Below are 17,605 nucleotides of genomic sequence, written 5' to 3' on the forward strand. Positions count from 1 at the left end.
TGAGGACCACTGTATCTAGTCCTTTTAAGCTAGTTCCCTGATCCTGTACTTTTGATTTTTCAATGCAAGTATTCTACTACTGAGCTATATCCCTAGGGCCTGGCAAATTTTTTCCAGTGCACACACAAGGACCAGAGAGGTATAGAGCCTTGCATACAGCTGATCCAAAGTCAATCGCCAGTAACCATATGGTCTCCCCAAGCTTCACCAGGAGTAAAAAACCAAAAATAGAGACCAGAGCAGTGGTGCAAGGGGTAAGGCGTTTGCCTTGCCCGTGCTAGCCTAAGACAGACCGTGGTTCGATATCCCCCCCCCCCCCCCCCCCCCGTCCTATATGGTCCACCACAGCAGGGGCGATTTCTTTTTGTTTGTTTGTTTTGGGCCACACCCGGCGGTGCTCAGGGGTTACTCCTGGCTGTCTGCTCAGAAATAGCTCCTGGCAGGCACAGGGGACCATATGGGACACCGGGATTCGAACCAACCACCTTTGGTCCTGGATTGGCTGCTTGCAAGGCAAACACCGCTGTGCTATCTCTCCGGGCCCTGTTTTTTGGGGGGGCCACACCCGGCATTGCTCAGGGGTTACTCCTGGATAACTGCTCAGAAATAGCTCCTGGTAGGCACGGGGGACCATACAGGACGCCGGTATTCGAACCAACCACCTTAGGTCCTGGATCGGCTGCTTGCAAGGCAAACGCTGCTGTGCTATCTCTCTGGCCCCGACAATTTCTGAGCATATAGCCAGGAGTAACCCCTGAGCGTCACGATGTATGGCCCAAAAAACAAAAACAAACAAAAAAAATAAGCCAAGAATAAACCAAGCTGGGCCCGGAGAGATAGCACAGCGGTGTTTGCCTTGCAAGCAGCCAATCCAGGACCAAAGGTGGTTGGTTCGAATTCCGGTGTCCCATATGGTCCCCCGTGCCTGCCAGGAGCTATTTCTGAGCAGACAGCCAGGAATAACCCCTGAGCACTGCCGGGTGTGGCCCAAAAACAAAAAACAAAAAACAAAAAAAAAAAAAAGAATAAACCAAGCATAGCTGGGTATGACCCCAACATCCGCCCCTTTCCCATAAAAAGGGAAGAAAAGAAAAGGTAAACCAGAGAGCAGACTCTTCTTCCATCATGGAAGCAGCTCCTCGCATGGCCCCTCTCAATTATCAGACAGCTGGGCACTTGCCAGGAGGGGAAAATCCAGTGCAGTTCACACTCGGGAAGCCCGGGCAGCTGATGTTACTGAGAGTTCCTTCACATACCTGTAAGTGTTCAGATACTCACACCATGGCCTCAAACAGCTCTGATGCCAGCTGCCATCTGTGCACCAGACCCAGGTGGTTAAATAGGGTAACAGAAGGCGCAGGGGAGGGGGTGGAGGAGTAGTGTCAAGTGTTACAGTTTTTCAGCAGCTAGGGAAGCCAGGGGAGAGTCAAATGACTTCTGCTGTGACAAAAATGTCTTTTAGGAAGTGGTAATAAGTGGCCTTCTGCTCTCCCTAATTCCCATGTTCATCCCAGTGGAGTAAGACAGACAAGCTTTCCCTTTATAATCACAGCAGCTTTTAGGAAGAAGTACCAAACAACAAAGGCGAAAGAAAGAAAGAAGTCACTCATTTAAATTATAGAACCTTTGAGGTAAGTAAATCCCACACTTGTTTGCTTTCTGGTTGCAACTGTTTTCGGGGTGCCATGGACTTACTCATGTGAAATGAGCACTCTGTCTCTGAGCCCCCCCCCCAGGGCCTCCACTGAGTCTTATGGATGAAAAATCTAAAGTGCAAGGATAACAACTTATCCACAGCTATACATTCTTTCATATGAAAAGGCAATGAGCATCAGCATCCAAGGATGTCAAGTTATCCTCCAAATCCTGCCCAGTTTCGGGGGAGGGGGGGATTTTCAGATCTACTACCCCCAAAATAAGCCACCAGCCAAGAGCCAAGCTGTACCAGCCTGAAATGAAGCCCCTTTGCTTCCCCAACTCACGTTTTGTGAATGGTCTGGAAGAGCTGCTGGCCCTCTAGGGAGACCCCAGCGCTGATTGCATAGGCCTGGCTCAGCTTCTCCTCCTTCTCTGTTCGTGCTTTGCTGGCAAGCTAGGGCAGGAAGAAAACAGACTCAGAACGACAAACACTTGCATTTCTCAACAGTCAGGCCCTAGGCTCAGGTCAGGAGACTAGAAAAGAATGGGCTAAGTAGAGACCATAAACCAAACCAAACACACACAATATATAACCAAACTTGCAGCAATTGTTGGCAAATATTCCTTTCTTCTAATACTAAATGCGTGCCTAATATGACCAGACACTCACTGTGATGAAGCTAGAGATACAGTTCTAAAGTGGGCAGAGAGGAAAGACCCTGAGACAAAAATACAAACCAGGTAACAAGACCATAATAAATGGCAGCTAGGAAGGAAACAGTAGAGTCAATGCAGGGGGGTAGGGGCATGTCTACTTGGACAGAATGAGTAAACGTCAAAAGTAACACATACGGGGCCGGAGAGATAGCATGGAGGTAAGGCGTTTGCCTTTCATGCAGGAGGTCATCAGTTCGAATCCCGGCGTCCCATATGGTCCCCTGTGCCTGCCAGGAGCAATTTCTGAGCCTGGAGCCAGGAATAACCCCTGAGCACTGCCGGGTGAGACCCAAAAACCACAAAAAAAAAAAAAGTAACACATACAATTCTTGCTGTTTGTTTTGGGCCACAACCAGTGAGGCCAAGGGTTGCTCCTGGGTCTGTATTCAAGAATCATTCCTAAAAGAGCTCGAGTGAGAGAGATGCTGGGGACTGGACTCATGTCGGTATCATGCAAGGTAAGTGCCCTACTGCTACACTATCTCCCAGTGCCCACATGTTTCTATTAAAAGAGAAAATTATTTTAATTCAGCTACTGTGCTAGCACCTCAGGGGGTTAGAAATTAGTATCTACAACTTTATAGGCCAGAATCTGAGGCTCCAAAGACCTTAACACTGCATAAGGAGCTGGAGGAGTTTTGCACATAGGATGCCTGGGAGTATTCCCGGTGTAGCATGACCCCTTAAGGGAGTGCTGAGCTGGGAGCTGCCTGAAGTTCCACTGGGTGTGGTTCAAACCTTGCTCCAAGAAAGAGACCTTCACTTACAGAAGCATTTCCTGTGTTTTCACAGGGGATCTAGACTCTGGCAGACCAACCATGGGCAATGCCCATCTTTCCCTTGGATGAAGAGTCGTTCTGCTCTCTAAAAATAAGGGAGGGGGGCCTGGGGCCAGAGAGATAACACGCAGGTAAGGCATTTGCCTTGCATGCAGAAGGACGGTGGTTCGAATCCCGGCATCCCATATAGTTCCCCAAGCCTGCCAGGAGAGATTTCAGAGTGTAAAGCCAGGAGTAACCCCTGAGCACTGCTGGGTGTAACCCAAAAATAAAAAACAAGGGGGGGACCAAAGTGATTATACAGTGGTAGGGCATTTGCCTTGCAAGCAGACAACCCAGGATGAGCCCCACCGGTATCCTATATGGTTCCCCAAGCCTGCCAGGAGCGATTTCTGAGCGCAGAGCCAAGAAGAACCCCTGAGAGCCGCTGGGTGTGGCTCAAAGAAAGAAAAGAAAAAAGGGCTGGGGGTGGCTCAGTGGCAGAATGTACACTTCGTCTGAGGCCCTAGGTTCCAGCACCAAACAACTAAGAAATGAGCTGGTACCTCCTGACCCTCGAGTGCTCTTTGTCTCTGCAAAGTTCATCCAATCACAAAAAATTATGATCAAGGACAAAAGAGAAAAGGGGGGGGAAGAGTTCAGAAACCCATGGTACAGGCTGGAGTGATAGCACAGTGGGTAGGGCATTTGCCTTGCAAGCGGCAGACCCAGCTTTGATTCCCCAGTATCCCATATGGTCCCCTAAACCAGCCAGGAGTGATTTCAGAGCCAGGACTAACCCTGAGCGCCTCTGTGTGTAGCCCAAAACCAAAAAAGAAAAAAATATAAAAAAAGAAACCTATGCTTGATTATACATATTCTGTAGGAATAATCTTCTAGGATACCACTTGAAGCATTTTCTTCAGAAGAGAAGCAAAGAAAACCAGAAAGACTGAAATACTGGTAAAGAGCGGCTTTACTGAACAGAGAAAGAAGCAGGAGCATTGCTTCTTTTTTTGTTTTTGTTTTTGGGTCACACCCAGCAGCGCTCGGGGACCATATGGGATGTTGGGATTCGAACCACCAACCTTCTGCATGAAAGGCAAATGTTTTACCTCCATGCTCTCTCTCCAGCCCCAGCATTGCTTCTTTTAAGGTGCCTTTTTGTGGAAGGATTTCCTTCTTTTGGGAGAAGGTAGTTTGGAATATATCAGTTATTGTTCACTGGCTCTGTGCTTAGGGTCACTGGGAAACCATGAGATGCAGTGATCAAACCAGGGTCCACTGCACGCATGACAAGCACCTAAACCCTGTGCTCTTTCTCCAACCTCAAAAAAAAAATTTTGTTTTGTTTTTTGGGCCACACCCGGTGGTGCTCAGGGGTTACTCCTGTCTGTCTGCTCAGAAATAGCTCCTGGCAGGCACGAGGGACCATATGGGACACTGGGATTCGAAACAACCCCTTTGGTCCTGGATCAGTTGCTTGCAAGGCAAACGCCTCTGTGCTATCTCTCCAGGCCCTTTGTTTTGTTTTTGGGTTACACCTGGCAGTGCTCAGTGGTTACTCCTAGCTCTACACTCAGAAATCGCTCCTGGCAGGCTCGGGGGAGCATTATGGGATGCCAGGTTTCCAACCACCGTTCTTCTGCATCTAAGGCAAATGCCGTACTGCTATGCTATCTCTCCGGCCCCTCAAAAAAATTTTAAAATATCAACAAAACAAAATCTGAAGACAGTCATTGTGATTGGTTGCAAACAACCGTCTCCAAGTTGCACTATTCAAAATTAACCATGAAGAAGAGGAGGAAGTGAAAATTAAGATTAATTCATCGGGAATGTTTTATATGAGTCATTGAATAAAATCTAGGATTAAAACCAAAAAAAAGAAAGAAAAGAACGGTCTGGGTTCTCCTTCAAGTCTCTTCTTTCACTGCCTTCTACTGGAGCAATCATAAAGTGATTAAAAAAACTTTGAGAGGGGCCGGAGAGATAGCATGGAGGTAAGGCGTTTGCCTTTCATGCAGGAGGTCATCAGTTCGAATCCCGGCACCCCATATGGTCCTCTGTGCCTGCCAGGACAATTTCTGAGCGTGGAGCCAGAAATAACCCCTGCGCACTGCCGGGTGTGACCCAAAAACCACAAAAAAAAAAAAAAAAAAAAAAAACTTTGAGAGAGGCCAGAGAGATAGCACAGTGGTCGGGCATTTGCCTTGCACACGGCTAACCCAGATTCGATCTCTGGCATCCATATGGTTCCCTGAGCCTGCCAAGAGTGATTCCTGAGTGCAGAGCCAGAAATAACCCGAGTGCCGCTGGGTGTCCAAAACCAATCAAGCAATCGATCAATTAAGTTTTAAACCAATCAATCAATTAATAAAGTCTTTAGAATATTTTGAAAAAAGAAAAGACATGGGGCCGAAGCAATAGCACAGCAGGTAGGGTGTTTGCCTTGCACTAGTGGCCAACCCAGGACAGACCCAGGTTTGATCTCCAGCATCCTCTATGGTCCCTTGAGCCTGCCAGAAGAGATTTCTGAGGGCAGAGCCAGGAGTAACCCCTGAATGCCACCAGGTATGGCCCCAAAATAAAACAAAAGATGACACCCATTTCACTGCAGATTGGACAAAACTGGAGAATACCAAGTTAAGCAAAGTCAGTGAGAGGGATAAGGACAAATACCAGATGACCTCCCTCATCTATGAAATAGAGACAAAAAACAAGATAATATACTGTATCAACCCACAAAAAAAACCCTTGGCCTTAGATTACCAAACTGATTACCAAGCAGTGGAAAAAATGAAGAAGAATAAATACTGAATTGCAGATGACAAGGATAGTGATGAAGACAGTAACTTTGTACACCAATTCCATAAATTTAACAGTACTGTAGTCATATTATCTAAAGTACTGCTCACTGCTGGTTTCTAGAACTCCAAATACAAATTAGTATAGTAATGAAATATAAATAATAATAATAATGATAAATGATAATATAAAGTGAATACACCGAGAGCTGGAGCAATAGCACCTCAGGTAAGGTGTTTACCTTCCACGCAGCCAACCTAGGTTTAATATCTGGCATCCCTGATGGTCCCCAAACCTGCCAGAGGTAATTTCTGAGCACAGTCAAGAATAGCCCATGTGGGGCTGGAGAGATAGCATGGAGGTAGGGTGTTTGCCTTGCATGCAGAAGGATGGTGATTTGAATCCCAGCATCCCATGTGGTCCCCCGAGCCTGCCAGGAGCAATTTCTGAGCATAGAGCCAGGAGTAACCCCTGAGCGCTGCCGGTGTGACCCAAAAACAAACAAACAAACAAACAAACAAAAAACCCACAAAAATAAGAGTAGCCCATGAGCCGGAGAGATAGCATGGAGGTAGGGCATTTGCTTTCCATGCAGGACAGTGGTTCCAATCCCAGCATCCCGTATGGTTCCTTGTGCCTGCCAGGGGCGATTTCTGAGCATGGAGCCAGGAATAACCCCTGAGCGCTGCTGAGTGTGACCCAAAAAACAAAAAAAACAAAAAAAAAATCACATCAGGGACCCCTCCCTTTGAACCACATAGCACACTGAGTGCAGAGCCAGGAGTAACCCCTGAGCACTGCCAGGTGTTGTTGAATCAAATAATTAAGGATGGAAAAAAACAGCGAAGATACATTACAGAGTAGCCCGTGAGAACCGCCAAGTATGCCCCCTCCCAAAAATTAAAAGGTAAATACGCTGGATAATGAGTTAATTCAAAAGAAAAGGCAGGGCCGGGAAGGTGGCGCTAGAGATAAGGTGTCTGCCTTGTAAGCGCTACCAAGGAACGGACCGCGGTTCGATCCCCCGGCGTCCCATATGGTCCCCCCAAGCCAGGGGCGATTTCTGAGCACATAGCCAGGAGTAACCCCTGAGCGTCAAACGGGTGTGGCCCAAAAACCAAAAAAAAAAAAAAAAAAAAAAAAAAAAAAAAAAAAAAAAAAGAAAAGGCAGAGAACAGACCTAAAAGTCAAGCTAATGATTAGAGCAATGACACAAACAGCAAACCAATGCTACATGCAGCACACTACAGCCACAAACATACAGACACAGGCACAAACATAGATGTGAATACATGTGTGCCCAGACATAAAAAAGAGCACACCTTCAGCAGGTTCCCAAGTACAAAGATGCTGTAATTCCTCAGTAACCTTCAGGAAAGAACCAAATATACTACTCCAGGGGAAAAACAAACAATGTGTCCAAGTGTATTAAGACTTAGGTTTAGGGGCCGGAGAGATAGCATGGAGATAAGGCATTTGCCTTGCATGCAGAAGGTCGGTGGTTCAAATCCCGGCATCCCATATGGTCCCCCAAGCCTGCCAAGAGCAATTTCTGAGCCAGGAGTAACCCCTGAGCGCCGCCGAGTGTGACCCAAAAATAAAAAAAAAAAAAAAAAAAAGAAAAAAAAACAAAAAAAGACTTAGGTTTGACTACGAAGTACACAAAGTCTTCAATTCAACTGGTTATGGGGAAGCAGGTCCCTCTTCCTTGCCTCAGCCCCAAAGACCAAGAAGATGTGAGCACAAAAGGGCTCAATCATATACAAGGTCTTCCTAGGTCAGAGATCTCAAACTCGGACCTCCGTACAACATTTTGTGGCCCTGCCATAGAGGAATTTTGTTTTGTTTTGTTTTGTTTTAGTTGTTTGGGTCACACCCCCCAATGTTCAAGGCTTACTACTGACTTTGCACTCAAGGATCACCCCGACTTTGCCTCCGGCGGCCCCCAGGTAAAATGAGTTTGAGACCACTGTCCTAGGTTAAAGAGGGAAGCAAGGCCAACCTCATTTGAAACCAATGATTTGAAGCCAGTTCCCTTCTCACATGGTCCAAGGACATGGAGAGATACAGTTAGCAGCACTCCAAAAAAAAAAAAAAAAAGTAATTTGTTTTGGGGCCACACCTGGTGGCACTAGGGATTATTCCTGGCAGGCACAAGAGACTATAAGGGATATTGGTGATCGAACCTGAATTAGTCTGGGTCAGTCATTAGTGCCAGGCAAAAGCTTGCTCCGGCCCCATGTCACCTTTTCTTAAAGCTGCATAGTATTCTGTTGTGTATGTGTTTCACAGCTACTTTATTTCTGTGTTTTTGGACATTTGGTTTGTTGCCAAGAGAGATAGATCAGTGGGCTGAATACATGCCTGGCAAGGCAGAGGCTCAAGGTCAGTCTGGTACACCAGGAGCACCTCCTGAGTACAGCAGTGCTTATAGTCCCCAGTCTGGATGCTCAGAATGAAATCTCCTTGGCACCTAAAAATGGGCTAAATATCATCCATTCAGTGAGAGAAAAAAATTAGCTCAGAAAAAACTAGACATCCACATGAATGTTTAGGACTGAAGCTGATAAATTAGTAGAAGAGGAAGATAAAAGGCCTGAGAAGGCACTTTAGAATCTATCCCAGAGGCAGAATAAAATGGCTATAAATCTCAGCCAGAAATGATTACTTTGTTTGGAATAATCTAAGTAACAGTGACACAATGGCTCGAGAACAATCATTTCAAAATATAGCCTTAGTCCCTCTTCCTCCCCACCAAATACTGGCTGTGCGCTCTCTTCTGAAGGCTCTAAAAGCAGGGAGATAGAAATAGTTAATTCTCCATTTCAACCTCAGGGCAAACAAATCTCAAATAATAAATTATGTGAAAGAAAGAGCCTTAGAAGTCTTTAGAAACCAGCTTAAACTGACTATATTTCAAGTTGCTCCATAACCTCAACTACTGTCTGATTTTTTTTTTGGGGGGGGGGGGCTCCCAAGCAGTGCTCAGGGGGCCCAGGACTACTCCCAGTGATAACCAGGCCAGTGGGTCAATACTAGAGGAGGTGTTGATTTGAGCCCTGGAACACTGGGGCCCACCAGGGCTATCCTAGTGTTCAGGGAACTCCAAGTGATGGAGAGGAAGGCATGAACCTAAACCCTTTATCTATATCCCTTGGCCCCATGACTTTGTTTTGTTTTTTGGAGGAGAGGTAAGACAAAACCCAACAGTGCTGGGAACTACCAAGGCTATCTCCTGGTGCAGAGATTGAACATAAGGGGCTGGAGTAATAACTCAGTATAGGATGTTTGCCTTACATGCAACTAACCCAGATTAGATTCCAGGTTTCACATATGATCCATCAAACAATCCCTCAAATACCTCCAGGAGTGATTCTTGAGTGTAGAAACAGGGACAGGTATGACTGAAAGGAGGGTGGGGGTGGGGTGGACAGAGATCTATCGAACTCAAGGCCCTGTGCATTTGAGATGTGTACTCTGGTCCTTTTGAGCCCTGGCCATGACTACTCTACTTTTTCTTCAGTTGGGGTTGAGTAAACTGGACCCACCTAAAATCTGAAACCTCCAGCTGTCAATTTTGAGATTGTATTTTTTTGTTGTTTTGATTTTTGGGTCCCACCTAGCAGTGCTCAGGGGACGATATGGGATGCCGGGATTCGAACTGGGTCCGTCCTGTGTTGGCCATGTACAAGGCAAATGCCTTACCGCTATGCTATTGCTCCAGCCCCTGAGATTGTATTTTTAAGGCAAAATGAAAAATACTTAAATCTGATATTCAGGAACAGAGTTCTGCTTTTGCCAGGAAGTTGTCCAGATGGGGCCAATCTCTCCCTGAGGACTCTGGTAGGCAAGAGAATGATTATGCCCACACAACCCACAAATGTCACTGCTCTTCAAAACTGGGGTTAAATGGGATAAGCAATAGTATGCTAAGTAGGGCATTTGCTTTGCATGCAGCCAAACCTGGGTTTGATCCTTGGCATCCCATATGGTCCCCAAGCCTGTTGAGAGCGATTTCTGAGCAGAGCCAGGAGTAACCCGAGCACCACCAGGTGTGGCCCAAAAACAAACCAACAAAAAAGTTGCTAGATTCATCTAGAATTCACTGTCTCACATTTTTATAAATTGCTATGTGTCTATAAATGCATGCCTAAGTTAGTGAGTCTATGGATTAGAATCAAACTGCCAGAGGAAACCAGAAAAGCTGCACTCAGGGGGTGTAGGGTATACCACTTTATTCTGGAAGGCCCACTAGAATCACAGTTTTCTGAAATTCACAGATTACCACAACAATATGTTCATTTTCTTTTCTATTCTTTGTGGTGCCAGGGACTGAGCCCAGGACTTCAAACAAGGCAAGTGTTCTGCTCATTATAACCAACTTCAATGCAAACATACTAGCTGCTGACTTCTTCCAATGGAAACTGAAGTATTAGGGGCCGGAGAGATACACAATGGTAGGGTGTTTGCCTTGCAGGTAGCCGAACCTGGGTTCGATTCCCAGCATTCCATATGGTCCCCCACGCCTGCCAGGAGTAACCCCAAAACGCAGCCAGATGTGGCCCAAAAACAAAACAAACAAAAAAACCCTGAAGTATCAGACAGGGGAAAAATGGTACAGCAGTAAAATACTTGTATGCACCAAGTCCTGGGCTGATTCCTGGTACCACAAAATACAAAGCAAACAAAAAACTGAAATACTGGTTAAAATCTCAATGACTACTAAAGGCTTTAAGCAGACAGTATGTTCTCATAAACCAAGAGGCATAAACTTAAAAATATCAGTTGCTGATGCTTATATGTTGTGACTGAAAGGACTGCAGAATAAAAGTGCTTACCTGACTACAAGCCTGCCTGCCAGTGAAGATCCTCCCTTGCCTACTATCCAGTGCTCTTCCTATAACTGTTTATTACAGACTGATATGAACAGCAGAGAAAAGTACATGAACTCAGTGCCAAGACACATAGTTAATTAAGGCTTAGGGGCTGGGGTGATGGTACAGTGGGTAGGGCTCTTCTTGCATACAAGAGACCCGAGTTTGATTCCTAGCAACCCATATGGTCCCACGAGCACTTCCAGGAGAAACTGAAGAGCCATGAGTAACCCTCGAACATTGCCAGATGTGTCCCCCAAATCACAACAAAAGTACATTAACTCAATGCCAAGACACATCAATAGTTAGGGTGGAAGTGATAGTACAGCGGGTATGGCATTTGCCTTACAGGGATCTGATGCAGGTTCGATCCCCATCACCACATCACCAAGGCTGCCAGGAGTGATTCTTGAGCCTAGAAGCATTATTAAGCTCTGAGCAACACTAGGTATGAGTACCATCGCCACCCACCCCTAATCTATCCCCCCCCCCAAAAAAAGTTAAAGCTTCTAGTCACTGAGCCAGTAACCTGATAATCAACATCACAGCCCTCCACATCCATGTCTTCTGACACTTGGTGAGTGACAGAGAAAGAAGCAGCCACAACAAAAACAAAATCCAAGTAAAGCCCTGTGCTCCACATCGTGGTATCTAGCCACCAACTTGGCTGATTTATTTCTACACCCTAGACCCGGGAAGCACAGGTGCAGTGGGAGCATTCGGAGGGATTCCTACTGCAAATTTTTAACAGGCTGTGACAGCTGATACAGCAAGAGAAGCAGAGGCCAGAATGGAACCTGCTGGGTGTGACCTACTGACTCTCGATATGTCCTGTGTCTGGGCACTACAGCTGCAGTCCCTTAACTGCTTGTACGGCCTGGAGGCTGAAGAGGACCTCTGAGAACCACTATTACCCTAAGAGTCATGCCTGTTCCTGTAACTTCATTTTATGAACTACGAGCTAAACCTATAATTCATACTTGGGATGTGGAAAGTTTAGATATAACTATTAAGAAACTTATCCAAGGGGCCAGAGAGATAGCATGGAGGTAAGGCATTTGCCTTTCATGCAGGAGGTCATCGGTTGGAATTCCGCCGTCCCATATGGTCCCCGGTGCCTGCCAGGAGCAATTTCTGAGCTGGAGCCAGGAATAACCCCTGAGCACTGCCGGGTGTGACCCAAAAACAGGAAGGAAGGAAGGAAGGAAGGAAGGAAGGAAGGAAGGAGGGAGGGAAGGAGGGAGGGAGGGAGGGAGGGAGGGAGGAAGGAAGGAAGGAAGGAAGGAAGGAAGGAAGGAAGGAAGGAAGGAAGGAAGGAAGGAAGGAAGGAAGGAAGGAAGGAAGGAAGGAAGGAAGGAAGGAACTTGTCCAAGGGCCCGGAGAGATAGCACAGTGGCGTTTGCCTTGCAAGCAGCCGATCCAGGACCAAAGGTGGTTGGTTCGAATCCTGCTGTCCCATATGGTCCCCCGTGCCTGCCAGGAGCTATTTCTGAGCAGACAGCCAGGAGTCACTCCTGAACACCGCCCCCAAAAAAAAAAAAATAGGTTTTGTTGCTGTTTTGGGGCTACTCAGCAGTGCTCAGGGGTTACTTCTGGCTCTGCACTCAGAAATCACTCCTTGCATCCTCGGGGGACCATTATGGAATGCCAGGAATCGAACCCGGGTCCATCCTGTGTGTGTACAAGGTAAATACCCTACCACTTTGTTATCTCTCTGGCCCAAATGTAGTTTTTAAAAGGGGATGAAAATCTTAGACTGTAGAAGCTGCTCAAATGGTAAAGAATAATTCTAGCATATACAAGTCCCTGTCCAGAGTGATAGCACAGAGGGTAGGGTGTTTCCCTTGCACACAGCCAACCCAGGTTTGATCCCTGGCATCCCATATGGTCCTAAGCCTGCCAGAAGTATTTCTGAGGGCCAGAGCACAGGGGTAGGGTGTTTGCCTTGCATGTGACTGACTCAGGACGAACCTGAGTTCAATCCGAGATGTCCCATATGGTCCCCCAAACCAGGAGCAATTTCTGAGCGCAGAGCCAGGAGTAACCCAAGCGCTACTGAGTATGGCCCCAAAACAAACAAATAAAAAAAGTAATTTCTGAGAGTAGAGCTAGGAGTAACTGCTGAGTGCAGCCAGGTATGACCCTAAAAATAAATAAATAAATAAATAAATAAATAAATAAATAAATAAATGCCCTGAATTTGACCCACAGCACCATGTATCCCATATCCCACCTACCACTACTTTGTGCAGTGGCTATTTTAAAAAGGAGGTAGCTTAGGGGCTGGAGAGATAGCATGGAGGTAAAGGTGTTTGCCTTTCATGCAGAAGGTCATTGGTTCGAATCCCGGCATCCCATATGGTCCCCTGAGCATGCCAGGAGCGATTTCTGAGTGTGGAGCCAAGAGTAACCCCTCAGTGATGCCAAGTGTGACCCAAAAACAAAACAAAACAAAACAAAAAGGAGGTAGCTTAGAGATGCCAAGTGTGACCCAAAAACAAAACAAAACAAAACAAAAAGGAGGTAGCTTAGAATTTGAAGACTCGGGCCCGGAGAGATAGCACAGCGGCATTTGCCTTGCAAACAGCCGATCCAGGACCAAAGTGGTTGGTTCGAATCCCGGTGTCCCATATGGTCCCCCGTGCCTGCCAGGAGCTATTTCTCAGCAGACAGCCAGGAGAAACCCCTGAGCAACGCCGGGTGTGGCCCAAAAACCAAAAAAAAAAAAAAGAATTTGAAGACTCACAATCACCTTCTCTTCTCATCAATGAGCTCTTCCAAGGATGTCCCTCAATATAGAACACCACTACGTAGGGCTGGAGTGATAAGCAGTGGGTTGGACCTTTGCCCTGCACATTACAGACCAGGGTTAGATCCCCAGCATCCCTTATGGTCCCCTGAGCCTACTAGGAGCAATTTTTGAGCAGAGCCAAGAGTAACCCCAGCACTGCCTGCAGGCTATATCCCAAAACAAAAACAAACAAGAGAAAGAACACTGTCTGCAGTATGGTGAAGGCCTCTTCTTTTCTGAAAAAGGTTCAGTCTTACCTAAACTTCAAAGACAATCTTTATTTTGTTTGTTAAAGGTAAACTACAGAAATGCGTTTAGGAAGGGGCTGGAGAGATAGCACAGCGGAAGGGCGTTTGCCTTGCATGCGGACGGTGGTTCAAATCCCAGCATCCCATATGGTCCCCTGAGCCTGCCAGGAGTGATTTCTGAACCTAGAGCCAGGAGTAACCCCTGAGTACTGCCAGGTGTGACCCAAAAAGAAAAAAGGGGCCACCGAAATATAATGGAGGTAAGGTATTTGCCTTCCTAGCAGAAGTCCCGGCATCCCATATGATCCCCCATACCTGCTGGGGGCGATTTCTGAGCGTAGAGCCAGGAGGAACCCCTGAGTGCTGTCAGGTGTGACCCAAAACCCAAACCAAAAAAAAAAAAATGCGTTTAGGAAAAAATGTGAAAACAGAAAATGCATTTTAGGAGCTAGAGCTATAGCACAATAGGGAGGGTGTTTGACTTGCACGTGGCTGACCAGGTTTGATCCCTGGCATCCCATTTAGTCTCCCAAACCGGCCAGGAGTGATTTCTGAGCAGAAAGCCAGGAGTAACCCCCTGAGCGCAGCTGGGTGTGACCCAAAAACAAAAACAGAATACATTTTAGACCAGTATTAGTGCTCCCTTGACCCAACAATTTCTTTCTTTCATTTTTTTTTTTTTTTTAGTTCCCCTACCCCACCCCGGCTACTCCTAGTATGTCTAGGGACCACTCCTGGAGATTCTTAGGGGACGACATAGAGTGACAGACTGAACCCATATTGGCCTCCTGGAAGGCAAGTGCCCTGCTGCTGTACTATATCTCTCTCTCCATCCCCTAAACCAAGAATTTCTGATGTGCCATGTAAGTTTTGTACACTGAATTGTCAGGATATTCTAAGTACTTTGAGCTATAATGAAAAATATTGCAAAATCAGGAACCAGGCTGGTTGTGATTCAGGGGTGGAAAGCATTCCTCTCATGTGAATGGCCCTACATTTAATTTCTAGTAATGGGAGTGGGTTGTAAGGTCTTTTTATGAGCGGCACACAGATTGCTCTGCATGCACCATCAACAGCATCCAGAGGCTAGAGAGATGGAAGGGTCAAAAGGCTGGAGCACATGCTTCACAATCAGAAGGCTAAGTGTGAATGAGCCTCAGCACCAGATGGTAGTCCCCCTCTCGAAGCAGAGTCAAAAGTAGCGCGCGCGCGCGCACACACACACACACACACACACACACACACACACACACACACACACACACACACACACATTTTTGTTTTATGCCTTCTACCCTCCTATAGAAAGATTTTGGAAGCATAATTTTTGCTACTTGGTGTGAGTAGTTCTAGCACCCATAAAAAATTTTAAATTAGGGGCCGGAGAGATAGCATGGAGGTAGGGCATTTGCCTTTCATGCAGGTCATTGGTTCGAATCCTGGCGTCCCATATGGTCCCCCGTGCCTGCCAGGAGCAATTTCTGAGCATGGAGCCAGGAGTAACCCCTGAGCACTGCCGGGTGTGACCCAAAAAAGAAAAAAAAATTTTTTTAATTAAAAACAGGGCCAGGAAATAGTATAGACATTAAGGAACTTGCTCTGCATTCGAAAGACCTTAATTCAAATCCTCAGTACCACATATGGTCCCCAGAGGATTTTTTCCTCTTTTATCTCAGAAGGACACTCCTTAACAGAATAGAACAGCCCCTATGCACTGTTAGTGAAGCCAAAAAAAAAAAAAAAACAAGAAAGCATCAACAAAGAATAAAAAATGTGGAGAGACAGATCAATGTTCTGAACTCATACAGGGCCATGCAAAGGAAAAGTTCAATCCCCCATCATCCCAAGGTGACAAATGATACCAGGAGTGACACCCCTCCACCACTTCCCCCAAGCACAGCACTAGGAGTAGCACCTGAGCACTGTCAGCTGTAGCTCAGAAACAGAAAAAAGAAAAACAGCCTAAGGGCCATAGTGACAACTCACCCTCCAAGCTTTGACAAGCATTTGTTAAATCATTGCACTGCAGTGGGACTGGGAAGACAGCTCAGAGATTCAAGGGTCTGGTGTTCAGCAAATCTGAAGCACAGTCCCAAGCCCTGGCAGGTGAGCCCAAAATTAAGGCAAAAAAAATAGACTACAATGCTATGCTATAATACAGGCTAGTCTTAAGGGTATAGAAAAATTTTCATCTTTCACCTAACTAGTTAAAACAACTATTTGTCAGTAAAGTCAGTAGCTTTTATTGCTTATTTACAATCGCCGTAACACACATAGATACAACATACAATCAGCTCTCTCTGAACATCCAGAGAGTAATTTCTTAGTGGGGAGGCTGGTGAAAGGAATATTGCTGTAAACTCTCCAGGCGGGGCTGTGCTAGAGAAAATTGGCTGAATTCTAAGTTGAAATTGGATCCTGGTAACCTACCCCTGAAGAGTATGTGCTCAAATTAGCCACCTCAATGCCCCCAGGATTAGAGAACTAATGTGAGTGAAAGCACTAGGTGAGCTGTAAAGAACTGCAGCAGATATGAGCTGTTAGCATATTATAACATTATTTTCAGCAGAGAAAATGACTTGCAGGTCAGTTCTGGTCAAAGCATATGCACTGCATGCAGGAGGCCCAGACTTGATCTCCATCACTGCATGGTCCCTCCCCCCCAAATACTGCTGAGAGTGACACACAGCACCGCACAGGAAGTAGTCCCAGTATCATTAGGTGTGCGCCCTCCCCCAAAATATTCAGTCTAATCTTCCTTTACACAATGAGTTCAGATACCCCCTCCTGGCATTCTTGTTTCTCTAAGAGCTGTCAGAGAGGCTGCTCGGATCTAAACATAGGGGCTGGAGAGACGAGAGCAGGGAGGGTGCTTGCAACTTGGTTTTCCTACTCAGCACCCTATATGGACCCCTAAAACTGCCAGGAGTGATCCCTGAGCAGAGTCAGGAGTAAGCCCTGAGCACCACCAGGTATGGCCCAAAAACAAAAACAAAAATAAATATCTAAATACAATTGTCTCTTCTTCAGTGTAATTGGAATAAGCTGGGAGGTTTACTTTCCTTATGGAGAGTGGATTACATTCAGGATGGTGAGAATGAAAGCCACATTTTCTGTCTCCTGGACACTGAAGAGAGCAGAGAAAGTCAAGGGTTTTTTTTGGGGGGGTTGTTTTTGTTTGTTTGCCTGTTTTTGATTTTTGGGTCATACCCGGCGGTGCTCAGTAGTTACTCCTGGCTCTGGGCTCAGAAGTCGTTCCTGGCAGACTCGGTGGATTATACGGGATGCTGGGATTCGAACCGGAGTCCGTCCTGTGTCGGCCACGTGCAAGGCTATTGCTTTTTTTTTTTTTTTTTTTGGTTTTTGGGCCACACCCGGCATTGCTCAGGGGTTACTCCTGGCTATCTGCTCAGAAATAGCTCCTGGCAGGCACGGGGGACCATATGGGACACCGGGATTCGAACCAACCACCTTTGGTCCTGGATTGGCTGCTTGCAAGGCAAACGCTGCTGTGCTATCTCTCCGGGCCCGGCTATTGCTTTTTAAAACAGGATTCAGACCAGAGTTCAATGGGCTGAACACACACCTGAATTTGATTTCAATGGGCTGGAACACACTTAGATTGATCTCAGTACCACATAGTCTCTCAGTATGTTTAGCCAAGCACTACAGAAAAAAAGAATACAACTAAAAATACCTGCCTACCACTCACTAGTTACACAAACCTAAGCAAGATAACCTCACACAAGACCCAACTATTGTTGGCAGTTCAGT

The 17,605-nt window shown here is 46.2% G+C and overlaps 1 protein-coding gene across 1 annotated transcript in view; it reads right to left on the bottom strand.

Moving 5' to 3' along the window:
* LSM12 (LSM12 homolog) overlaps positions 1–17,605 on the bottom strand; it is a 40,472-nt gene that overhangs the window by 3,382 nt on the left and 19,485 nt on the right. Inside the window, exon 3 of the mRNA XM_049781389.1 lies at positions 1,983–2,092. Coding sequence (XP_049637346.1) covers positions 1,983–2,092 — 110 coding nt within the window. The remainder of the gene's footprint in view (positions 1–1,982; positions 2,093–17,605) is intronic.

This window comes from Suncus etruscus, chromosome 1 (genome assembly GCF_024139225.1).
Source record: "Suncus etruscus isolate mSunEtr1 chromosome 1, mSunEtr1.pri.cur, whole genome shotgun sequence".
Classification (NCBI taxonomy): Eukaryota; Metazoa; Chordata; class Mammalia; order Eulipotyphla; family Soricidae; genus Suncus; species Suncus etruscus.